Here is a 26,125-nt window from a genome sequence, read left to right as displayed (position 1 = left end):
AATTAATAGAAAATAAATTAAACACAAAAAATTACAGATTTTACTTGATTCATTCAAGGAATTAGGGTTACGTCCACTAATTGGAGGAATTTCATTATATGAGAAAACGTGCACAGCACACAACACAACAGAGAGAGTTCACAATAAATAAATATCATGCCCTCATTCACTAGGACAGCAGAACAAGTTTAAAATATATCAAAATGCCCTTAACAGATATAAATTTTCCAACCATAATATGAATTGAATAAATAGAAATAAATCATTTTTGTTATAAACATAAAAGTGAGTCAAAGTGCAAAGCTATGAGGTGAGAGAAAAGAAAGCTCTATTCACTAATATATATCCTCTGATGATACACATGTATATAGTTGGTCTTGTGGCCTTGTAACAGCTCCACTTTACAAAACCCAGTGTACATACACAGCACATTCAACCAATTGCCTGTATACAAATCACTTGACCAACCAAGAGTAGTACACACCATCACTCAACTCAACCAATTGCATGCAGACAAGTCACTGTAAATATCACTCAACTCAACCAATTGCCTGTATACAAATCACTATGTAAATATCACGCAACTCAACCCATTGCATGTATACAAATCACTTTGCATTTACATACAACTCAAATATATGAGAAATTATTACACGCTTCCGGGCCATGTTGACACCTAAGCAAATGTGTCAAAAATTCGTGAACTTTATTCAATTTTTTGTTTAGGTGTCAAGTGATGATTAGCCGGTATCAATGGTCCTCCGACCATGTAATGGATTGACCCCATCTGCGACAATATTAAATTAAAAAGAAAAGTAAGAAAGAAAGTGACTAAAAAGTAAGAAAAAAATAAAGGAAGAAGGTAATCAAAGAAGGAAGGAAGGAAGGAACAATAGTCATCCATACCAGAGTTTTTTTGTCATAAAGCTTTTTTCTTAGAGTCTGAAGAATATTTGTGTCTGGAAGGTGGGGGACTTGTTCCAGTAGTGATGTGCACCCTTTGACATCCAGTTCCTCCAAACTGGCTTCCAAAGCCTCGAGGCCCTCAATCTCAGGTTGAGTCTGGAGAATTTGTGTATGGAAGATGCGGGACTTGTTCCAGCGATGTGCACCCTCTGATATTCAGTACCTCCAAGCTGGCTTCCAAAGCCACAAGGCCCTCAATCTCACATAACCTCGTGCAAAAAGCAACGTCTAAGCATCTCAACAGTTTCAAGTTTGACAAATTGGGTAATCCTACTATGGATGCGCAACTACTCAATTCCAAAAATTCCACTGATACCAATCTATCTAGTCCTTGGATCTTATTGAGATTCTTGCAACCATAAATGTAAACTTTCTTTAACTTGTTTAAGTTGAACTGATATGGTTTAACTTGAAGGCTTTTGTATTCACTCATCTCCGAGGATGAGTACGAGGACGAGAATGGTAGAGATGCAGATCTTTCAAGTAGATCAAGATCAGCTATTTCATCACACTGTTCCATACCCAAATATGCTAGCGACTCTAGATTTCCCAGCCCTTGAATTTCCATCAGCTTAATGCAATAGTGAAGCCTCAATCCCTACAATTTTTTCAAATTTGAAAGATCCGGCAATCTTTCCATTGATACACAATATTCAAGAGATAATTCAACCAGACTTGAGGGTAACCCTAGTATACATTGAAGATCATCACATGAACGCACAGTGAGGATTTTGAGCCGAGAAAGGGCATCAATCCCTTTTGGTAGGGTCCTAATGTTGGAATGATCCAACATCAATACCTGCAATTTGGTAAACTTCTCAATATCTCTAGATAACTCTACATACCCCCTCAAACCAGAAAACCCCAGTTCTTGTAGATTAACCAGATTTGCAACACTAGGGGTAACACGCAAATTTCTAGACCCAAAGTGTTTGACTTTCAGAATTTCTAAACTCGAGGGAAGGTCTGGTACTACTTCGAGCTTTATGCAAAAATCTAAGTCAAGGGTCTGGAGGCAAGAGAGCTCACAAATGCTTGTTGGTAGGCTTTGAATTTTGGTATGAATTAAGCTCGAGTGTCTCAAAGATGAAAATCTCCCTATACCAATAGGAATGTTACCCTCCAAACAAGAACAACCAGAGGCATCTATAACTTCCAGCTTCTCTAACATCCAAATTTCATCAGGTAAATTCCTTATTTTAGACCACGAAATGTTGAGCACTCTCAAATTCTTCAGATTGCCAATGGATGGGTCAATTTCGACCAATTTCCCACAGTGATCAAGAATCAATATCTCTAAACTTGCATTAGCTGAAAAGTCTGGAGTTCTCCTTAAATTGCAGTTCGTCAGATTCAGAACTTTTAACTTATTTGACATCTGTCAAAAGAAAAATATATTGATAACCATCAATTTACAACAACTATAAGAGCAGCCACCGGCTGGCTATGCACATAAAGGTTGCAAGTACGTCAGTAATTTGGCTGACGTGGCTAGCCCAGCCGCACATTATGGGGCTGGTCACAAATGAATTTATAATTGGTGGGACCCACCAAAGGAAGAGAGGGAGTGGGAGAAAAAATGCATGGAAAAGAAAAAAAGTTGATGGGACCCGCAAATTCTGGCCACAAGCATTGCTACCTGTGGCCAGCCTTCTAACAAAATTTGTGTGGGCCAAAGGACCAAATGGCCCAGCGGTATCACCCCTTCCTCCCCAAAGGGGAGGTTGGGGGTTCGAACCCCGGTGGAGGTAGGGTGCGCGCGTAATTGCTTTAACTTCCAAAAAAAAAAATTTGTGGGCCCGGTATTTAGCCAGCACAACAAGCTTTCACTACCAAAACCAACCTTTGCTGGCTAAACATATACCATACCAGATGGCCTAAGATGGGAAATAATATAGTAAAGTTGAAAGTATTCCAAATACCTCGATTTGACTCCAACCCTCCCAGTTCTCCGTGATAGAACTATATGATAGGTCAAGAACCACTAGATTCTTCATATGAAAATGAATTGCTTCAAAATCGTGAGGGCACTTTTTCCAACAAAGCCATCTTAATTGTGAAAAATGATGCTTAAAATCCCCAACAAAATTTCCGGAATCTACTTGCAGATACCTTAGATTAAATAGTTTCCTGAATTCCCTACATGTAAGAGACATATCATTGTACAACAATTTCAGACTTAGGACCTCAACCTTTTTTGTTCCCTGTCAACAACAAACCAAAAGATAAGAAATATTGAACAGCTAATTTGTAAAGTGCTTAACAATATATATATATATGAATATTAGAAATTAACTGAATCTTTTTAGTTCGGGGGAAAAAAAAAAAAAAAAACGAAAGATTTTTAGTAGGGGTGACAAATGACAACTCGAGTTTGCATGTAGTGTTGAAGATTTTTAGTAGGGGTGACAAATGACAACTCGAGTTTGCATGTAGTGTTCATGTCTTGTCAAGATATGAGTATTTTGTTATATGGATCTAACGAACAGTAACACAATTATTATGTGTCCAGAAACCTTGACACAAACACGATTAATATACGGGTAACACGACACGAGACGCATAGCCCGTTTAATTAAAATTTCATACTTCATTTCCAACATGAACACGACATGTTTAGTTAATGAGTTAATCAGTTGTAAACGCATAACCCGTTTAATTAAAATTTTATACTACTACTATTAGGATCATTTCTAACAAAACAAGACCCGTGTTCGTCAGGTTGTAAACATATTGGCGGGTCATACATGAACACACCACGCTTAATGATGAAGCGGAAGCTATGAACATTTAAATAATGAACAAAATTGCAGAGAAAGCTGATATATTATTAATAATCGAATTGGTTATTGTGCACTCTCCAATACATGTATTTATAATGAAAAAAACCCTAAACTAGAAATAAACTAACAGCATGTAGAAACCTTATAACATAAAGAAACCTAATATGAAAAGAAGACTAATACTAAAAATAAGCCCAAAATTCAAAATTTCATCAAAATTTAAAAATTATTAGAAAAAATAGAATAAGAAACCTAATTGCTAAAAACTACTAAATACCAAATTCAGAACAATTCGACTTCGTTTGACTTCCCACAAAAATCCCTAAATATTTATTAGCCTCCCTATAACACTAAAAAAACGTGATTCAAAATGCTAAACAAAGGTTTCCAGTGGAAAAACAAAATGGCCCACAAGCAAAACACTAGTGGGTTTTGCTCAATGGCTTGTCGAAAATGCTGTCCCACATCACTTAATTACCGTGACAATTTGCGCGGGTCGACACAATTATGACCCGAATGCGATTAGGTCAAATACAAACTCAGTTAATTTATCTGTCTTGTAACTTTTAATTCTTAGTGATTTCGAAAAAATTAATAATAGATGGTTTAGAGATCACTTTAGCTTTACGCAATAAAAATTTTAAGTTAAAAATAACACACACGTGTGTGTGTGTGTGTGTGTTTTCATCTCTTCGACTTATCTAACACTAACACCCAAACCAGTCAAATGTATGATTAAAAGTTTGTAAAAGCAGTAGTAACATATTGACACGATTAATTTTGGTTGACTTCGAGCTTCCTGAAACATACAGGACAAATTATATTGAGTTAAGTAACATTTCAATATAAATAAAACTGTGTAAGCCCGTTAAATATCATTTTGGTCAACCAAGTAGTTCCTTGCTTGGCGCCCCTGTGGATGCCACGATTAAAAATCACATGTGCGTATGTGTATTACGAGATCACATTATCAAGGTTGAAGAAAACATTAATTATTCAAATAAGGGGAAAAAATTTAGTGCAATGATATCTTACCCTACATTCCTTCAGTACATCCAGTGCTTCCTTGCGATCCCACAACCTGCTACGCCCTCCTGGATTCTGGCGATCTTCTTCACGAACGATTTCCCTGCCGAGATCTCTAAGTTGATCATGCATTCTTAAGACATTATCATCTCCAATTTTGACCAGAGACATGAGACAAAGAACAATAATTCCCTCCTCTGGATAATAACCACAGTCATCCCACATATAAAATGCACCTGTTTTGTCCATCCCTATAAAATGACATGCAATATCGAGAAATATCTGTTTTTGCTCATAGTTTAATTTATCATAACTTATTTTCAACCTTTCTTGAACTTTATTTGCTGGTAGTTTCTTCAACTTCTTCAATGTATATTCCCATACCACTTTCGTCTTGTCGGACAAAAAAGAACCTATAACCTCAAGAGTTAGAGGAAGCCCTGCAGCAAAGGATGCAACCTTTTTAGAGATGTCATCAAAGTCTTTTGGAGGAAACTTCTTTCTAAAGGCATGCATGCTGAAAAGTTGAAGTGACTGAACAGAATTCATAAATGGGGGTTCATATGTTGCATCCACTTGAATAACATTTAAACAGTGTTTATCTCTAGTTGTAACTATGATCCTACTTCCTCGACCATAAAATTCACAATTTCTCACAAGATAATCAAATTGAGACTTTTCATTCAAATCGTCAAGAACAATGAGAACTTTCTTGTTGAGAAATCGTTGTTTAATAATGTCAATTCCGCTATTGACATCAATAATGTCAGGGCATGATTTAAGAGTACCATGAGCGAGTCGTTTTTGCAAACTAACAAGTCCTTTGTGTGGCGTCGCTTTTTGAATATTTTCAAGGAAGCTACAACATTCAAAGCAGCAGACGAGCTTTTTGTAGATGCACTTGGCAATAGTTGTCTTGCCAATACCTCCCATGCCATAGATACCAACAATTCGTGTATCATTAGAACCAACCTTTAATAATCTCATCATTTCATTTATATGCTCACTGATTCCAACCAAGTTGTCAGTTAATACCATGCAATTCTTCTTTAACTCTAGCAACACTGTTTGAACAACCATCTTTATTAGTTTCCCTTGATACCCAATTGACGTCAGATGAAAAGCAGGACAAAAAAATCAGTGCCTAGAAAAAAGAAATCGGAGTTACAAGGAGGGGAAAAATGATGATTTCCATTTATTATCATTGATTGATAACTATCTTAGTTACCGAAAAACAAATTTATAACTATTCTGTGTATAAGCTATAAAAGTAGTTCTCTATTTTGTTCATAATAATCGTGTTTATTAAAGCTTAAGAGATTTTTTTTAGTTAAAGTGGTACATTTTTTTTAATTAATCTAAAAATGATATATCTTTCTCAAAGTAGAATCAAAGTACTCAATTTTTTAAAAATATACACACATATATATATTAAACATTTGTTAAAAGAAAATTAATTTTTAACTATATTTTTGTTTACCACTTCTCTTTGTATATGTATGTAACCTACTGTTTTCTTAATCATATTGAATTTTCATCTCCATTTATTTGAGTTTCATTTTTCACATATTTTGAATTATATATTTTTTCATATATATATCCTAAGACTAATATTATATAAAAAATTATATTACAATCGATTCCTAATTTTTTAAAATTTTAATTACATAGTTTCAGTTTGGCCTCCCCCAAAAACAAAATTTCTGGCTCCGCTCCTGATTTCAGGGACTAGTTGACGCACCAATCCAATGATTTTAAAAATCTTATTATATTTTTGTTCCCCTCCTTTTATGATTTGTAATTTTAATCCCACCCATTGCCTAAAGCTTCTTGGTGTTGTTTTGATTTCTCGAAGTCATTTCTTTCTATTTTTACTGTGTACACTATAAAATAAGCAGTTAGTTGATATCGTCACTGCTGCACAGGTTCTTGCTCATAGGAAAGGATTGCATAGTAGTGTGGATGTGATTCTTCAAGATGTGGACGCGCTACTTAGGCGGGGTGACTTTAGAGTTATTTGGGTGCATCAAGTGTGTGTTGTGTAATGGTTTAGAGTTTCTCTTCAGTGTCCATATGGATTAGAGATGTGATTGCCATGATGCACCAATTTCTTAATTATATATAGCTTCATTATCCTTTGTCAGGGGAAAAAAAATAAAAAATAAAAAACTAACATAAATGAATTAACACACATACCCATTAGTTTCTTTCTTGACTTCCCAACCCTTGAGTGCTCCAACCTCTCTCAATGCCTCCCTCCAATCTTTAACAATAGTTTCATCAAAACAGCTCTCGTTCTCACAGAAGGCCTCCATGTAACTCCCAGATTGATTGCGAACCTCGGAAGGTTCAACATCATAGAATATGGGTAGAATCCGTTGACCTGTAGTTCTCATGCACTCCACCATTTGGGCGAGCTCGCGAAGGCACCTTTAACTGGAAGCGTAATTTTTGGAGAAGATTGGGATTGAAATCTTTGATTGAGTGATCGCCTTGAGGACCTCAGGGCCAATCTCCTTACCTTTGCGAATCTCATTATCGTCTTGAAAGGTGCGAACTCCTGCATCTTCAAGATAAGTGTACAGAAAATCAGTGAAGGTGTAGCGAGTATCTGGACCTCTGAAACTCAAAAACACTTCGTATTCACTTCCTGAAAGAGATGTGGATGAAGAGTTGAAATCAGTGCTTGCACTTGAATCAGAATTCATTTCAAAAGCAAAATGAGATGCTCAGATCTCTCTCTCAGTTGAGGGGGTTTGCAAAAGTCAGGTCTGTGATTGTTGACAGGGTTGCAAAGAATGAGATCAGAGAGATGCAATTTGGTAGGGATGAAAGCCAGTCGGAGTTAGGGTTGACAAATTGGGGTTTAATTAATTTAATACTAAAGTTTTAATAGGGGTAATATTATTATTTTAAAATTATAGATACATGTTTCACCGGAAAAATCAATCTGAATAGATTTATTGCACTTCACCCTTTACTTTATTAGGCAAGGAATTCCATAGTTCCCCAGAAATTCCTACAAAAGATGTATAAATAAAACAAGCAATCACATAGTATTTTCAACGGATATGTCAAATCAATACTACAAAATAGTCATGGAAATAGTAATGAACTAGCCTTGAACTCATCCATATAATACCAATACCCAAGTTGAAGTATATACGCATCTGAACTAAAGGATTAAGCAAGTCTACATGGTGTCCGAGCTCGGCTCAGTACTCGATCGAGCCTAGCTTGGGCCAGATCGAGCTCGGCTCGATTACATATTCCAAATTTTCAATATACATTAATCATCAATCAATCTATATATAATATATCCACACACACACTCACATACCTGACCGATTATGGAAGAAATCACCACTGAAAATGTATACACCAATATACATCAATTTATATATATATATACACTTACATACCTGACCGATTATGGAAGAATCACCACCGATAATTTCCGATCTACACCATATCTCTTTAATTTCTGTCAGAAATTGAAAAGAACTTTCAACCTTTAATATCAGGTGAGAGAACATAATATCAGATAAAAGATGGAAGAGAGTATGGTCGTCAAATGGGAGAGAGTATGATTGTGTTGTGTATGGTCTTGCTCTGGTCGCCGGTGGATGAACGTCCGGTACAAGCATTCCTTCACTGCCTCGCTGGGTAGCAAATGCTGCTTCTGTCGCGGCTAGAGTTCTCTCAATGGTAAAGGAAGCTGCCAGATGGGCTCGAAAATACTTGGGAATTGTAATGGGCTTTGCCGATTCTAATGGTGAATGGGCTGGATTAATGGTCTCTAAAGAGCTAACTGGGCTTTTTTATGTGGACTAGTTTAACATCACATGGACTTAAAATAAATGATAAAACAAAGTATACATTTTTCACAAGCCCAAATTAAGCTCAACTCTTTTTTTAATAAACAATCATATAAACCTTTCAAAAAATAAATAAATAAATAAATAAAAACAAATAAACAAATTTATAAATTGTGTTTGAAATTGGTTAATTTATTTAACAAACGAACAAGCCGAGCCCTTAATAAAACTTGTAGCTTGGCTCATTTATAGTCGTTGCCCTTAATAATTTGAGCCTAGGCTATTTGCCAGAAACTCGGCTCATTTGTAGTCGTCCACCTTAACAATCTGAGCCCAAACTACTTGTCATAAGCTTGGCTCATTTGTAGTTATTAAGTGTATTCTATTAAACTAGTCAACGAATATATGTTTAATAACTGTATCAGTTATCCTCAATATTAATACAACCTGTTTATTAAACGAATTACACATGTTAACTTGTTTAATGACCTATTTATCAAAATTATATAAATTATTTCTAATAATTTATAATACTCAATCAAACAATAAATACAAAAATATATATACATGCCCCAATCATACCAAATTATTAATTAATCTATACAACTTCTATGAATGTGGTTATTTATTCATAAAAATTTACAATGATAACAAATAAAACTGAGGTAAACCTCAAAGCAAAAGCAAAAGCAAAAGCAAAAGCCCACTATGCTAACAAATAGTGGAAATACTGAAGCTCCTTTTGACATGCGTTTTGTTTATGCTGTTTTTGTTTTTGGACTGTTACAGTGTCGATTTTGGCAACAAAAACATGTTTGGTGCGGCCTTGTTTTATTTTACACAGTGCTAAAATACTTCGTGAACAGTGGCCTAAAACCAAAATATCAAAAAGTTGTTTTTTCTTATTTTGACAATTGTTTATGGCTCAGAATCATATTTTGCATGTTTCTGTTTCCAACATTTCTACATCAAAATATTGTTCCCAAACATGCTTCCGATTTTTTTTTCCAAAATACTCCTACAGCAAAAACATTGTTTCCATTTTAGCCAAAAACAAAACAGCAAAACAAAGTGCATGCCAAACGGGCCCCAAGCTTAAGATTCAAAAATTTTGAACCAAAAACCTCACAATATCATCAGCAGTCCTTGTAGTATCCTCATGCATCCTCCTGTTTCTTTCACACCAAATGCTCCATACTGCAGTAACAAAAAAAAGCCCTCACCAATTTCCTCCTCAACCTAGTAGAGGAGTAATTCAAAAACCAACAACTTGTTGATAAGAGTTCATCTGAAGAAGACCTTGGAAATGAAAAACTGAAGCGAACCAAGCCCATACTGACTGAGCGAATGGGCAACTCCAAAAAAGATGGGAGACTGAATCATCATCTCCAAAACAGTTATGGCATTTTGAAACAATACAAATACCTCGTTTTTGCAAGTTCACAGCTGTAGTCAAAAGCATCCTGCATTAGAAGGACTGTAGTACAAGAGACAAAAGGTCTGCAGCAACACCAAACCAAATGGCTCCAAGGGACCCTTTCCCTGCTATTTCTACACACATTCCAAGCACATTTGAAGCTGAAAGAACCAGGAATCCACTTAATACAATCCTTATTTCCTGTGTTATTACAACTTCTAAAAAAATCAGCAATAGCAACAGGCCAGAAATTTGGACAGTTCCATTTATTACCATGCTATAAGACATCAACTGACTGTTCCCGTCAAAATCATGAATACTCAAGAGTCAAGAGTTCTCGAACCATACAGTTGAAATTTGAATCAGAGACTTACCTCTGAACCAAGGGTCAAAAAACAAGCGGAATGATCTACCATTTCTCATCTCAAACTGTAATTATCCAGCGTTAAATCTCTCACTAAAAGAATGCTTTTCCAGATCATGGAGTCTGCAGGCCTCTGAATACATGTCCAGAAGGAAGAAACCTTTTAAGTATTTATCTCTGAACCACGATATCCAACGCTCCTCCTTAGATTGAATAAAATTCCAAGCAAGTACACATTTAGAGGCAAGATCAATACTTTGCAAAGTTCTGATGCCAAACCCACCTTCAGATTTTGGTAAAGTTATTTTCTCCCGGTTTTAACATATGAAGAGAATTATCAATAAGCCAGTGGCCTAACGGTAACAGGCTCTTACTTCCTAAAGGAAGGTCAAGGGTTCGAGTCTCGGTGGAGGCGGGTGTGTGTGAGTACCAACTAAAAAAAAAACATATGAAGAGAATTGTTATCAGCAGCACCTCCCCAAATGAAATTCCTAACCTTTCTTTCAACCACCACCTTAACTGAAGCTGGAATTTTGAACACAGCAGCCCAATAGTAGTAATATGAAGAAATAACAGATTTAATAAGCTCAACCCTGTCAACCAACGAAATATTGAAAGCATTCCAAGCATAAGCTTTGAAGTAATCTTATCTATAAGTGCACTCTTCAACTTCCTGTCCACCATAGGCAACCCAAGATAATTAACTGGAAAAGTGCCTTTTTTGAATTGCATCCTACTTTTCTCCCTTGCATGATTTGGAGTCATGACACTGGAGATGAATATGATTCGGTTGGATGAGTAACTCAAGAATGGCGGGATCTTGAACCTGACAGAAACGTATGAAACCTTCGATTTACCTCAACCAAACTATGGCCAGGGATCTTTTTCAACTCTCTTTCGTCCATCGGCATTTTCACTCTTGCTACATCTTCCCACCCACCAGCTTCAGCATATATATTTGTCATAAGGACATAGAATGTGACATTATGAGGGTCTAACTGGTACAATCGCTCAGCCACAAGCTCAGCCAGCTCGACATTACCGTGAATTCTGCAAGCACCAAGCAAAGCTCCCCAAACACCAAAGTCTGGCTCAATTGGCTTATTCTCAATAAACGAATAACCTTCCACCAATCGCCCAGCTCGACCAAGAAGATCAACCATACAAGCACAGTGCTCTACACCAGGCACAAGTAGTCTTTTGTCATGCTCTCAAAATGTTTCCTTCCTTCTTCTATGAGACCAGAGAATGCCTACAAGCTGTCAAAACAGCAGTGAAGGTGAAGCTATTTGGTCTAATTCCTTCTTCTTTCATCTCTGAGAAAAAGCTTCAGAGCATCCTTTCCATGCCCATGAGAGGCACAAGCCCCTATAATTGAAGTCCAGGACACAATGCTTCTACGAGGAAACCTATCGAAAACATCCATGGCCAAGTCTATGTTTCCACACTTTGCATACATATCAATTAGTGCATTTGTGATTGAAACATTGGCTTCAAAACCTTTGCCTCTTACAAGCTTATGTACCCATTTTCATTTTCCAGTGTTGAGTGCTCCTAAACTAGCACAAGCAGATATAACACTACCATTGTGATATAATCAAATTCCACCTTTTCATTTTGCATCCTACAGAAGAGTTTAATTGCAGTTCCACCAATATTATTTTGTTCATAAGTGGCAATCATCGCATTCCATGAAACCAGGTTCCAGACCAGCATTTGATCAAACAAAGATCTCGCTATATCAACTTTCCCACTCTTACCATATAAGGCAATCGAAGAATTAACCAACGAAATATCCGAATCCACTCATAATTTAACCCCATAACCATGAATCGACTTTCCTACGTTGAGAGACTCCAAACCTGAGCAAGCAGGAAGAATTCTTACAAGCGTAACTGCATTCGGTTGAGTCCCTGAAGCCACCATCTCTCGGAAAACACCCAACCCTTTATCGAAAAATCCACTTTGCACATACCCAGCAATCATTGCAGTCCAAGAAACTATGTTCCTCACAACCATTTCACTGAAGATTAGTTCCGAATTCAGTGTCTCCCCACTCTGCGCGTACATTGAAACCAAAGAAGCCTGTACAAACACATCCAAATCGAGCCCATTCTTAATTATATTACAATGCACTTCCTTCCCTGCTCGTAAAGCCAGAGCACTGCACAAGACCGAACGACAAAAGGGAAAGTATAGTTATCGGGTAAGAGCCCCGTGTGATGCATGTTTCTGTAAAGAATTATGGCTTCTTGGCAAGGACCCAAATCTGCATAACCACGAATTAAGGTGTTCCAAAGGAAGACATCTCTGTGGAGCATTACGTCAAACAGTTTACGGGCATAGTCCATGGTGGAGCATAGACGACATGCTAAGATGTTGAGTTTTGTTGATGAAAAGAGGTTAGTTGGAAACCCATCGGTGAGTATTACATGAGTTTAGAAGAGAGTTGAAAGGGAGGGAGTGGTAGTTATTGTTATTTGTACGGATATAATGAAATGGAGCATACAGATTGTGTTCAAGTTTTTTAACCACTCTACGGACAGAGTATTCTAGCGTGAATTGGACGCATCAATATTATATAGGAAAACTGTATATATATATATATATTGCCTTTGAAAAGCAGAAGAAAGGAATCTCTTTTCACAGTGACTTAAAAAATGAAAATTTAATACTAATACATTTTTTTCCCACATAAACAGATGAAAATTGCAGGTTGAAGCTCACTCAAACCCGATTCGCTCCTAAACAGATAATAACGATATTATAAAATAAATATTCCTAAAAAAAGTCAAAACTGTTTTGAAAATACAAATAAATAGTATTATTCAAGTGGGTTGATGATAAGATTGAAAATTCAAAGAAAATATTGAAAATTCAAAGAAGAGATATAAAGTGGAGAGGTTACCAAAGATTGAAAGTAGTCATGTAGAACATATATCAAAGTTTATTTGAATCGTTAACCACGAGTTTACTCAGTTTATTTTAGATAATTTCGATTAGTTTAATTTAACTTGAAAAAATCAATAACTTCGCTAATGAGGTATGACGATTTTCAGTCGAATTTAATGGTTTGAGACTCGAGAAAGACTGCAAGATAAGCACCAGAATAATGCAACTTGAACTTTTAGAATAAATCATTTTAGGAAACAAATCTAGGAGAATAATGTTCTATGGTGGGGATGCATTATTGAGTAAAAATCAAGAGAATAAATAAAGACGAGACAAGAGTGGACAAGACATATTTACTTCCACTAACTTTGGAAAAAGATTTATGCATCACTTCAAAAACAGGTTTTGCTGGATCTAGTATCATATATTTTTTTCATACAGAATTAAAAATTAAAAACAGAACCAAAACTCATGTTCAATACTAATGAAATGCATGATTTCAAATTTATTATATACCAATTTTCTCCATAACAAATAAAGGCGCATTTGGACATGTCAAAACAAAAAAACAAAACAAACACACAAATAAATAATTGCAACAATCACACAGGTCGATCGATACACAAACATGTCCATGTTTCACATAATTTATCAAATATTAAGAGTTGCTAGAGTCCTCAGTTAAGCTGCCCATCCATGCTGGTGGCAGCATTCCGGTTTGCTCATGGACCGTCTTAAACAATGGCGGCAACATTCTATAAACACCGGCAACCTCCTTCATAGCATTATTAGTTGCATCTGCTGTCTCCCCATTACTTCCGTTGGTCCAAATACTAATTTTCGGTTGGAGTCCATGCACAGCCTCAGCATTAATCTTTGCTATCTCTTGAAACATGCCGCTGTTAATCATCATGTAATCTCTTAGCGCAGTGTAGTTTCCCCCCAGTGAGCCGAGAAGGGTTTGTAAAGAAATTCCTTGGGCTTGTCCAAGTGCTATGAGTCCTTCGGCCTCTTTCTTCTTGGCATATAACTCTCCATCTGCAACTTGTTGACGAGCATAAAAAGACGCCTCGGCTATTGCCTTTTGTGCCTCAGCTTCTTTCTCCTTCTCGTATAGTATTGCTTCTGCAGCTTTCTGTTTCTTGTAGAGCTCCCAGTTTGCCTCTTGTACCTTTGTTTTGATGGAAATGGTTAGAGATAAAGCATTTTGAGTTGATTCATTTTGCTAATTTCCTAAAAACTTGTTTTTAAGAAGTTGCTGAGATTTTGTTTACACAAGGATATCTCTAGGCTAGTAGCTTATTATTATAGTTCAACAGCCGAGTCGATTTATGTGAGTAAGGGCTGATGTCATCATGTCATAATGGATATTAATGACATCATAATGACGTGACTCTTCACTTACATATATAAATCAATAAGACTTGTCCAACTTTCGGACTCCAAATCATTATTTATTATTATAAGGTTGTGAAACCTATATGTATAAATTAGTAAAGAAATGCAGTCAGTTGAAACTAGCTAATATGGAGGTCGGGAGTTTGAATCCCTTTGGGGCCCTTCCAGGGAATTTTCTCAATAATTGCCTGATACATGTGGGATGGAGATACTGCATGTATCCGGTGATGAATTATAGAATGCTCTAGAAGGCTAATACCACCATCATCAAAATATATATATATATATATAGTATCCCTTTTTTTCCCTCTTAAAAGAGAGAGAAATAGGATTACGTACCTTGGTGTCATACTCAACACTGGCTTTACTCAAAAACTCAGCCTTAAGTTTCTCTGTCCGAGTCAGTGCATTCATCCTCTCAACCTCCCTCTGCAACTCCGCCTCTCGGATAGCCACGGCTTTCGTAGCCTCCACCTCAGCCACTTGGGCCTCCTTAGCCCAACCCGCCTTCTTCTTCGCCAAATCTGCATTTGCCTCTGCCACCTCTGCCTCTCTTTGATTCTCAAAAACCTTCACCTCAGTCTTGACAGTTATCTCGGCCTTCTTCCCCTCTCCTTGCCTTTGTGTGGATATAATCTTCGTCTCCGCATCAATCTTTGCTGCATTTTGAAGCGTTTGTCCCTCTCGAAGCTTTGAACCAATCTCTCCCTTCATCTTTGCCTCCGATACGTCAATTCTCGCCTGGTTTGCAGCTTCCATCTGAGTTTTTTGACCCAAGTACGAAAAGTACTCGTGCCCTGGCACATCAACAAGCTGTTTAACATTCGCATTATATATCAAAAGCCCGAACTGATTAAGTTCAAGCTGTACTTTCTCGAAAACCTCTTGCTTGAAATCTTTAGTTCCTTTGAAAATCTCCTCCATGGTCATTGAAGCTGCTAGGACACGAGTTTCGCCTTCAATGATACCTTGCACAAGGTCCTTAACATGGTTGGAGAGCTTGTCATGGGGTGAAATGAGCTTGGCGTATCTCAGGAGGCTGTCGTCGTCATCAAGACGAGGGCCAATGGTGAACACGGCTGGAAGGACGAAAGGGAGCTTCTCGGCACTCATGGCTTGGACTTCGAAGGTGTAATTGACAGGTGAGACGTCGAAGAGCGTGCAGGATTGGCCGGGAAGAACCCATGCCTTCTTTGCAATTTTGATGTCGGAGATGCCAATCCCGGTAATCACCAGGTATTCTGAAGCATTTGCAACTCTATACATGGTTGACAGTACCGGAGAGACAGATGGAATGAAAACTATGAACTGTGTGTGTGTGTGTAATGTGTGAAATGTATTTAGTGGACAAGATATAGACGCACAAAGGAGAATATAATGTGATATTGTGAACAGGTTTTAGGGAGAATATATATAGTGGAGAGCATATAGCTGGATAGGAGAGATGAAGTTGAATAATATAAACATGATCGAGCTTGCTGTTTGAATGGAATATTATGAATAAAATTAGGGTGGATTTTACGATGGAGCTTCTTTTCTCTGCTATTGTGAGGAAATTTCATGCGGGTACATGGAAAGGAATATATTCAAAGAAGCAAGTGCAAGCACTGGTAATGTCACTGTAATTGCAAGTCTGGCATGATTTAGACCATGTCATAGCGGTTACCGGCAATTTGAAATTTTCAAAATAACAATTTTATAAATTCTTGGAAATTAATGTACACTTTGAAAAAATCAATCATTTAAGCAAAGTATTATAATCATAGCATTGACAAAAATGAACCTGGTTAGAATAGAAACCCAAGTAGTTGCATATTGATTGCGTTGTTGAGTTGTTCGTCTAACAAGCCAAAGAAATGTCTTTTGTATTATAGCTCTTGACTTGCTGTTTTTGAAGTCGTCTTCTTTGAAAGTTTACATTTGATTTATGGTATAACCAACGGACGGGCCATAAAACGCGTTAATGGACCACGATCATCCATCACCACACCCGATTGTAAGTTTACTTTTGATTTATGGTATAACCAACGGACGGGCCATAAAACGCGTTAATGGACCGCGATCATCCATCACCACACCCGACTGTGAGAGAGGAGTGTGTGGAATGATGGTTACAATTGCTCCCGTGAGAGATGGGTGTGGGGTAGTAGTGGGGTGCATGACTCAAATGAAAATTTTGAGTTATTCTTGCCGGTTGTGAAGCTATTGTACAGTAATTAGCTATCAAGGGCCTCTCGATGCACACATGCAGGCGTAACTCAGACCACAATTGTAATGAGAAACGAGTGAGTACCAAATTGTTGGAAATAAATAATCCAAGATTAAAAGAGGCTAGCTTTCACAAAGGAAAGTGTATTTATATATAGACACTTTCAGTGGGCTTAAAAATTATTGTTATCCACTTTTTCCTTAAGATTTCTCCATTTGTCACCCAGCATTCACATAAGCATAAAAATTATTCCTTTCACAAGGCTTTTCCTTGGAGGCTAGAACTGAACTGCAGTCCTAACTCTGTTCGGAACAACACAAGGATCAGTATTTACTGATGACCCATAGATCATATGCTGATAGATATGATGTTATTTGCTCTATGAAAGGTATAAAAAAGAACAGAAAACTTAGCAACATGAAATTTAAAGAACGAAATTTTGAACTAAATGCTACTTTTGCTTCCGTCTGAGGTCCTTAACCATCTCCAAGCTGATGTTAAGGAAAAGGTAGTATAGTAAATGTAACAAGCATTTATATTATCACCCAACTCCAAAAAAAAATACAAAAAATAAAAAAACAGAATCCTTTTGACTAGTATGTCCTCAAAAGTCCCCGATTACGATTCCTTACCATTTAGTAAAGGGCAGCATCGGGCAAAAATTATGTTTTGCTCTTTTCTGCCTATAAGTTCATCCCACAATCACTCATGGTTTCATTTCCCATTAACATGGAAATATATCATTCACTGTCACATGTTGATCAAATTATACAAACTATGGAGAAAAAGAATGATCGTTCTAGCCACATGATATGAAGATAGTTACTATAAAAAGTACGATATTCATAGAAAAAGAAGTAACATTCCAATAAATAACCCGTCTAAAAACAAGTTCACACCAGCTCTTACTGAAACTAAATTACTCATTAAAATTGGAAATTCAAATAACTCATGGAAATAACATATTGGTCACGTACACAAACTTAAACCTCCAATAGCAAATCAAAATGGCAAGAAGCTCCATCCACCACAATAGCCAATCTGGTGCAATTGTCTCCCAAATGCAACTATCAGATGGTTGAGATACTAACTTATATTGCTGTAAAGGCCTTCTTTCCACCACCACCAGAAGATCCAGCCGGAATCACTTTCAACACATTAAACCTCACAGTCTTCGACAATGGTCTGTAAAGTGAAGCACAGTTATACTTAAAAAACGCCAGTACCTTTACAAAACAATTACAAAGGATCATTGGAACTTTGGGTCTAACCTGCACTGGCCAATAGTAACATGATCTCCCTCTTTCACACGGAAACATGGAGATATGTGAGCTGGAATGTTGGAATGCCTCTTCTCATACCTAAAAAATAATAAAAGAAATTAAGACTTCATCTGAAAAGAGTACAGCCACCATTAATGAAAGTGATTATTTCTTGCCTTTGATATTTCTTAACAAAATGAAGGTAGTTGCGCCGAACAATGATTGTTCTCATCATCTTGGCACTATGGCAAGTACCAGCAAGTATACGACCTCTGATAGAAACATTGCCAGTGAATGGGCACTTCTTATCAATGTATGTCCCTGGAAATGGCAAGAATGGCATAAATTAATCTTAATCCAGAACACGAACCACTTTTTACAAGGTTAACTGGCAGATCTGATTTATACACAAATAGAAGTTTAGCCACTACCTCCTAATTCTTATATTTGAAGATAATATGTCCTTGTTCGAATTCATAGAGCACCCGTACCAAGTTTCGAATGATGCAAGCTATATCAAGATACAACTAGCAACGTAACAAGAGAACTACAATTGTATCAGTAAAGCACCTCCCAGAATTCATATATTCTCCTTTTGGTTGTTTGTTGTCAGCCAAAATAAATAAAAGAACACAAATTAAGGCTTGTTTGGTTCAGTTTCTGTTTTCAGAGAATTATGAAACAGAAAACAGTTCAAAAGATACATTTATTTGTTATCATCATCTTGCCACTTTTCCAAAAGAATGGGTTCGCCATATGAATTCTATTTTTCCATTACATTCTATTATATGCCATACCTCCCCTCTAATACTTCAATTTTTTTGAAGTCATTTTTTATTATTTCATTCCATGTTAGTTTTGGTCGGCCTCGTTGTCTCTTATTTTCTATGCAAACTAATCTTCCCTTTCTTACAGGTGCATCAACGGGTCTACATTCTATATGTGCATATCACCTAAAAGGCTAAACCTATTTTATCTAATTTTGTCACTAATAGGCGCTATTCCTAATCTGTTCCTCGCACATTAACTTGTTAATCTATCCTTCCCACTCACTCGTATCATCCACCACAACATTTTTATTTCAATTACATGAATTTGTTGTTCTTGTTTTACACCCACCAACACTCTGCCCCATATAAAATAGCTTACCTAATGACCTTATAAAATTTTCATTTCAACTTGTTTGGTATTTTTCTCACATAAGATAAAGATACCACTAGCATGTCTCCCCATTTGGATCATCCTACTCCAATCCTACACGTAATACTTCTATTTTTCTATTTTCTTGTAACACTGATCCAAGTACCAAAAATGATTATTTTGAGCAACCATATGGTCTTGGATTGCTATTGGTACATTATTATTTTCTGAATCAAAATAAAGTTACATTTCATATATCCTGTTTTAACTTTTCAACAATTGCAGTACTAGCCTCAACTAAGTGCCTATTTGGCATTGCTACTGACACCAAAAACACTTTTGGTAGGTAAAATTTTTTGTGCAATTGAGATTTTTGGAATAAGCCAAAACTTAGACAAGTGTCTCAATAATGGTATCACAGAATGTTAGGTGGTGACCTTGGTTGAGACAGCAATTTATTTCCTTGTTCTTCACTTCACTCTTACTTCTTGTGAACATTTGAGGCGGGTTCAATTTGTTGCATGACTATTAAAATATATGGTTAGATGAATTGTTTTTCTATCATGCATTTTCAAATGGGTATTTGTTTAATAGTTATTGTATGTCCACCAAGGTCATTCGCCTACTTTACTTAAAGCACAATTTTTTATTCTCGGCTGAGCATAAATTACTCAGATTATTGCTAAAATTTCTTTACTAAATATTATTTCCAAACAAAAGGAAAGAAACCAACATGAAAGTATGTTGGATTTTGTGTCAACAAACAGCATTTTTTATCTCTGCATCTTTTTCCTTTCTTTTTTTCTTTTTCTTTTTTTTTTTTTTTTTTTTTTTTTTTTTTTCTGTAACTAAAGCAACACTAAGCAGGCAATAAGTGGCTATATAAACAATATAAACTCTAATATAAAAATCATTTCCTATTTTCTCTGTTGCAAATTTGTAACAAACAATATAACGATTACTTTCAAGTTTCATCAGACAAAAAAGAGTCCATAAACATGTAAAAATAAAAAAATTGAATTACCACTGGACAACTCTTACATACATTGATATACTTGAAGCCATAAAACGAACCAAACAAGCAATATAACGCAACTGAATATAATTCAAAGTAACGGCCAAATAAATATGATAACATGGACCCATTTGATAAAATCATAATTTACTAGAAAAACATTCGAACAAATTCAATTACATATAAGCATTTTGCAAGTATATCAGTAAATTAAACCTTCAATGGCGTCTCTGGGAGTCTTGAACCCTAGTCCGACGCTCTTCCAGAATCGATTCCCTCCCTTTCCGGGTCTCTTCCCCTTCCCAGATTTCTTCGAGCTGCAACAGTTTGTTAATCGAAGATTCAAGTACAAAGCAAACAATAAACCCCAACAATGCACGCAGAGCTCATAAACCACAGACACTTCTCTCTCCCCCCTCCACTCTCTCTCTCTCTCTATATATATACAAACAAAATAAATTCTCTCTCTCTATATATATATACAAACAAAATAAATTGTGTAGATCTTACCAAAGGAACACCTTTGGCTGCTTCAAGAACGCCTTCTCTGTCTGCAAAATCGATACATCAATAAGATTGAAACCGTAAAATAAGGACGAAAGAGAGGAAGGAGGCGGCAAATCTTACTTGTTCGGCCATGATTGAGGGCTCCGGATAGTAGAAGAAGAGGAGGATGCGAAGGAGGCTCGGCAGAAACCCTAAATTCAGCAGAGAGTACGAGCAGTAAACCTATAATAGTTTATATACTGAACCCTGAACATCACAATGACTAAAATGCCCTAAACATTAGTGTAGTTTTCTCCTACGGTCTGTTTAAAAGACAAATTAGTCCAATTAATTTTCATTAATACCAAAAACTCATACTTTTGGATTTTTGTTCCATTAAATTCAAAACTTTGAATTTTGTTTCAATTAGGCTTCATTTGGATATAAAGAAGAGAAAAGAAGATAATGGAAATGATAATATTAGTAACGAGAGGAAAGAAAGGAATTGAAAAGAAATAATAGTAATAATTTATATTTATTACTACCATCAGTTTCACTTAAGGTCAAAGATGATCAACATTCATATGGACAGTTTTTTTTTTTTAAACTTCATATGATAAAAACATCTTTCAAATTGTTATGAAAACACTTCTATTTAATACTTGTTATTCAAAAAGACAGTTATACTCCAAACTAAATAAATTAGATTGACAAAAATGTTTTAAGTTTGAGTGTATAATTGTCTTTTTGTACAAAAAGCTGTGGCGATCTTGTGGGCGGGTGTGAAGCACTAGTAGACTACCATATTATGCGAGCTACAAGTGCACAATCCCCCATCGTTTGGGTGTGAAAAGGGGAAGCACTATATATGTAGATGTGTTACTCCAATTGGTATGAGGACTTTTAGGGTAAAACCCAAGAGCAAAACCATGTGAGCTTAGGCTGAAAGCAGACAATAGCATACCATGTAGTGGAGTAGGTCATTACAAATGGTATCAAAGCAAAACCTAGTCAGAAATATGGCCAATGAGGGGGTGTTTGTGGCGACCTTGTGGGCAGATATGTGTGGGCGAGTGCGACGTATTGGCAGGCTACACCATTGTGTGAGTTACAGGTGCACAATCCCACATTGTCTGGGTGTGAAAATCGGAAGTGTTATATGACGTTTCGCAATTTTTCATTTTCTCGGGTATTTTTTGATTTTTTTTATCTATTGCCTCGTTTTGCGTGTTGAACACCGTAGGGTGTGCCGTGTGAGTTCTTAGAGTTGTTTGGGGTATTTCTTCGAGTTTAGAACTCTTAGAAATGCATTGTTGGCCATTTCAGCATTTTTCAGATTTTTGGGCCTGGAGGTCCCAGGTGGGACCCGCACTCAGATTTTTCGTGCTCGGGAGCATTTTTCCGGTCCATTGCATATATATTTATTTGGAGCATATGTATTTGGTTGAGTGTTTTGATTACATCATTGTAATGTGTTAGTGTATATATGTGTATAATGAGGCAAAAAGGAGATATTTTGAAACAAGTGGACCCCACAAGGACATAAGGTCATTATAATAACCACATTTTGGCTGATTTTTGGATTCTTTTTCCTCCACAAACCGCAGCTTCATTTTCTCTATCTACAAAACTTCTCTTTCTCTAAAACCCCTAGTTTTAAGCCAATATTTCATCTCTTTCTAGTTGGATTCGAGCTTTGCCATTGAAGGCAAAGTTGTAGAGCTCGGTGAGAGCTATAAAATGATCAGAGCAGATTTCTAATTGGGTGATCTTGGTGCATTTCAAAAATTGGGGCAAATGAGGGCTTTTTGTCAAAGGGGTAGATAAAAATATGAAAATACCCCCCTCTATTCTTTATTCAATAATAATAATAATAAATGACACAAAATTGAAATTACTTTAAAGGACAATTCTCAAAAACACCGACGTTTTAATGCTTGAAACCCCATTGGATAATTCCTTAAAACGCCAACGTTTTTAAGCATTCTGTACTTGCATCAGCCATGTGTGCCTCCTCCGCTAACCACAAAACAATGGTCGCAGCCGCTGTCAATAGCATTACATGGAGCACCAGCCAGAGAATGTTGCTGTAAAATGTCACAATAGGTCCACCCTCCAGAGAATTAAAAACAGTGTCCTGGGAAAATTCCAGCGACTTGGAGATCTTTTTGGCGCCTTTGGTGACCTCCGTGAAGGTATTAAAGAAATTCCAGAAGGAACTACCGTCAACAAAGGCATGGTTGATGGGATAACCGATAAACACGCCGTCGCCAAGCTCAATGACCTGGACGACGGTCAATAACTTATAGTGGCCAGCATAACTGAGAGTGTTGTCGAAGGTGAATAACTGTTTGAAACAATTGGGTACGTCTAAAGAGGTTACAATGTCATCGATGAAGAGGTGTTTGGTCTATTGGTTGCCGACTTTTTCTATTTTTTTGGTCATTGCACTGGATCTTCTCCCTATCTTTTTCTCTCTCGCCCCCTTTTTTTTTCTCTCTCTCTAACCTCTATGTGTAAACCCATTTTTAGGGCAAATAGACCTCATTTCAGTGAACGACATTAAATTTGTGGATTCTCTCACAAGACTATTGAGAATTTATTGTGATAATCTCGATGCAGTTTGTTTCCATAATAGCAATGCAAGTGAGAGTTCAAACAAGTAGAAAAACATAAAGTTCCTCATCATTTTTTTTTATAAATATAAGTTTCTACAACCTTTTTCCCCAACAACATTTGGTTTATGGAAGAAAATCATCTTCTGTGGACAGTGGATCCTTTTATGGTTATATATCCATCTCCTAACGACACTCTTATCAAGTTCCACATCATTGCAAAATTCAGCAAGTTCTCCCTCCTTCCCTACTATCTTTCATCCAATTTTTTTCGCAAATTTCAGTATTATTACTCTATGATCCAAATTCAATTTAGTGTGGATTCGCTTTCATAGAGGATTGTTCTTGAGGTGTGGTGACTCTGTCAGTCAATAAGAATATCGGTTTACGTTTTATGTAGATCAGATCTAACAAAGAAAATATGGTGTTGTGTACGTACCACTATATTTCTTTTTATTGTTATAAACCCAAAAATTGAATACCCTCTTCTCGATTTTCATAAGGATACAAAATTCCTCAACTTCTTTTTCCTGACCACGTCGATTCCACCCAATCTGGTATGTGAATTTAACCATCATGCTAGTCTGATCGGGACTAAATTTTGTTTAAAATCTATTCCGTTCAAGTTGGTGATGTATGACTGTGATAGATAGAAATAAGTACATAAAAATTAGTCACTATAAAGATATGTTATGGATTATCAACCACTCATGCACTAAAAAGGGCCTGTTTGCTTGGACAAATAAAGCTGAAGGAAAATAAATAAAAGAGCAATTTTTTAGTGTGGTGTTAGCCACAATAATTTCTACCAGCATAATTGCCAATAACATATCGGTTGCCAAGTAATGCATTTCTCATGTATAATGGCTTTTTAGTTACAATGGTGCCTAACACCATGTGCCCTGTGTTTTTTTACTCATAAAAAAAACACAAGCAAAAGATGGTCATTACAAGAAGTTGACACAAAGTTAGCAAAATAATTTGCATATAATTGTGGCAAGTTAAATAAGAAGAATTAGGGCTATCAAATTTTTTTTTGTAGCAAGTCAAATACATGAAAACAAGGTGGGAGTAAATAGACTAAATCATTTGCATTTAATTGTGCCAAGTCATATACGAAGAATTAGGGCTTTCAAAAAAACTTGTAACAAGTTAAATACATGTTTTCAAACAATAATCCAAGTAAAATACATGAAAGCAAGGTGCTAGAGATAGTATTAGTCATAAAATGGAGCCAACCCTCATCTCAATCGTGTTTTCTATCCTATATTAATGGTATAAATAAAGCTAGGTTCTGTTCTTGATGCTCTGAGTTTTTAATGAATGTTTTACTGTCTTTACATGTGTGCATGTTTGAACTTTTGTTTCGCTGACAAAAGCAAAAAACACGAAACAGAAGTAGATTCCAAACAGAAATTAGTCAATTCCTCTACTAGGCGGAGTACGTAGCATGCTATTAGGTTACAACACATGTCTTAGGGTTACAAAATTTTATTTCTTTTTTGGAAATATTCGGTTGTTAAAATGGTATCATATAAAACACAATCTTTTTAAGGTATAAAATGGTTAAATATGGGTCCAACTTAAAATTTACAATGGTGGATGGTGTGTGATTTCAAAAATAGAAACCACACACCATGGTTCTACTATTTATGGTTATGTTTTATAAATTTTCGCTTGGGCCCTGACTCCTTTATTTGAATTTTATGGTTCTGTTTTATAACTTTTCGTCCGAGCTCGGACTCCTTCATTAGCTGCTGACTTTTTCAATTTTTTGGACATCGCATTGGATCTTCTCCCCCTCTCTTTCTCTCTCGCCCTTTTTTTTCTCCCTCTAAGCTCTATATGTAGATCCATTTTGGGGCAAATAAACCCCATTTCAATGAACGACATTAAAGTTGTAGATTCTCTCATAAGAGTATTGAGAATTTATTATGATAATCCCGATGCAGTTTATTTCCACAATAGCAATGCAAGTGAGAGTTCAAACAAGTGGATAAACATAAAGTACCTTATCGTTTTTTTTATAAGTATAAAGTTTCTACAACCTTTTTCCCTAACAACAATTGGTTTAAGGAAGAAAATCATCTTCTGTGGACAGTAGATCCTTTTTATGGTTATATATCCATCTCCTAACGACACTCTTATCAAGTTCCATATCGCTACAAAATTTAGCAAGTTCTCCCTCCTTCCTTTCTATCTTCATCCAATTTTTTTTTGCAAATTTCAGTATTATTTTTCTCTGATCCAAATACTATTTAGTGTGGATTCGTTTTATGAAGGACTGCTTTTGAGGTGTGGTGACTCTGTTAGTTAATAAGAGTGTAATTTTACGTTTTATGAAGATCAAATCTAACAAAGAGAATATGGTGCTGTGTACATACCACTATATTTGTTTTTATTGTTATGAACCCAAGAATTGTATACCTTTTTCTCAATTTTTGTAATGACTCACTCCACCACATGGTATGACATTGTCCACTTTGGGCTATGCCCGCACAGTTTTTGTAATACCCCGATATTTTAAAAAGGATTTATTAATTAAATTAATTTATATTATATTATTATTATTATTATTATTAAGTGATTTGTTTTATTTAATTAGGTGCTTGATAGTTATGATTTGTTTTATTTAATTAAGTGCGTAGGTAAATTGTATTGTTTTAATTAAATTATATATTTTGTAATTTTATTTGTTAAATTTATATGGTGTTTGATTTGTGGAATGCTAGTT

General features: G+C 36.1%; 3 protein-coding genes and 1 pseudogene across 8 annotated transcripts; all 4 read right to left on the bottom strand.

Moving 5' to 3' along the window:
• Window positions 1-311: 311 nt before the first annotated feature.
• On the bottom strand, window positions 312-8,466 carry LOC132304504 (disease resistance protein RPV1-like). 6 transcript variants are annotated; one of them, XM_059802220.1, is made up of 5 exons: window positions 8,198-8,466; window positions 6,972-7,425; window positions 4,785-5,215; window positions 2,889-3,170; window positions 312-2,344 (listed from the first exon to the last, which is right to left on the bottom strand). In XM_059802220.1, exons 2-5 carry the CDS (start codon window positions 6,973-6,975, stop codon window positions 1,565-1,567), a joined length of 1,497 nt encoding a protein of 498 aa, XP_059658203.1. In that variant the 5' UTR covers window positions 6,976-7,425; window positions 8,198-8,466; the 3' UTR covers window positions 312-1,564. The 6 variants fall into 6 exon arrangements, 5 of the variants coding, with proteins under 5 accessions (XP_059658203.1, XP_059658204.1, XP_059658205.1 ...); XM_059802221.1 differs by having other exon boundaries at window positions 6,972-7,341; XM_059802222.1 differs by having other exon boundaries at window positions 6,972-7,335.
• Window positions 8,467-9,329: 863 nt separating this feature from the next.
• On the bottom strand, window positions 9,330-12,809 carry LOC132305513 (putative pentatricopeptide repeat-containing protein At3g11460, mitochondrial; annotated as a pseudogene).
• Window positions 12,810-13,745: 936 nt separating this feature from the next.
• Window positions 13,746-16,478, bottom strand: LOC132304502 (flotillin-like protein 4). Its single transcript, XM_059802216.1, has 2 exons — window positions 15,004-16,478; window positions 13,746-14,437 (listed from the first exon to the last, which is right to left on the bottom strand). The coding sequence occupies exons 1-2, from the start codon at window positions 15,928-15,930 to the stop codon at window positions 13,925-13,927; spliced, it is 1,440 nt and encodes a 479-aa protein (XP_059658199.1). The 5' UTR covers window positions 15,931-16,478; the 3' UTR covers window positions 13,746-13,924.
• A 1,237-nt stretch (window positions 16,479-17,715) lies between these two features.
• Window positions 17,716-21,024, bottom strand: LOC132304503 (small ribosomal subunit protein uS17-like). Its single transcript, XM_059802217.1, has 6 exons — window positions 20,918-21,024; window positions 20,801-20,841; window positions 20,507-20,607; window positions 18,312-18,456; window positions 18,145-18,234; window positions 17,716-18,058 (listed from the first exon to the last, which is right to left on the bottom strand). Exons 1-6 carry the CDS (start codon window positions 20,927-20,929, stop codon window positions 17,965-17,967), a joined length of 483 nt encoding a protein of 160 aa, XP_059658200.1. The 5' UTR covers window positions 20,930-21,024; the 3' UTR covers window positions 17,716-17,964.
• Window positions 21,025-26,125: the final 5,101 nt, after the last annotated feature.

Source organism: Cornus florida, unplaced genomic scaffold, assembly GCF_030987335.1.
Source record: "Cornus florida cultivar Cherokee Brave unplaced genomic scaffold, ASM3098733v1 CherokeeBrave_3.0.0_Hap2_Chr04, whole genome shotgun sequence".
NCBI classification, from domain to species: Eukaryota; Viridiplantae; Streptophyta; class Magnoliopsida; order Cornales; family Cornaceae; genus Cornus; species Cornus florida.
Note: the sequence above shows the minus strand (reverse complement) of the source record. Positions and strands in the feature narration are given on the sequence as shown.

Coding starts and splice junctions, on each gene's coding strand:
- LOC132304503 (XM_059802217.1), bottom strand. Junction 18,457..20,506: donor TCCCAGAGACGCCATTGAAG/GTTTAATTTACT, acceptor TGCCATTTCCAG/GGACATACATTGATAAGAAG. Junction 18,059..18,144: donor GTTACTATTGGCCAGTGCAG/GTTAGACCCAAA, acceptor TTCACTTTACAG/ACCATTGTCGAAGACTGTGA.
- LOC132304502 (XM_059802216.1), bottom strand. CDS start 15,930: ATGTATAGAGTTGCAAATGCTTCAGAATACCTGGTGATTACCGGGATT. Junction 14,438..15,003: donor GTGTTGAGTATGACACCAAG/GTACGTAATCCT, acceptor ATCAAAACAAAG/GTACAAGAGGCAAACTGGGA.
- LOC132304504 (XM_059802218.1), bottom strand. CDS start 5,855: ATGGTTGTTCAAACAGTGTTGCTAGAGTTAAAGAAGAATTGCATGGTA. Junction 3,171..4,784: donor ATGTACTGAAGGAATGTAGG/GTAAGATATCAT, acceptor TGTTGTTGACAG/GGAACAAAAAAGGTTGAGGT. Junction 2,345..2,888: donor AGGGTTGGAGTCAAATCGAG/GTATTTGGAATA, acceptor TTCTTTTGACAG/ATGTCAAATAAGTTAAAAGT.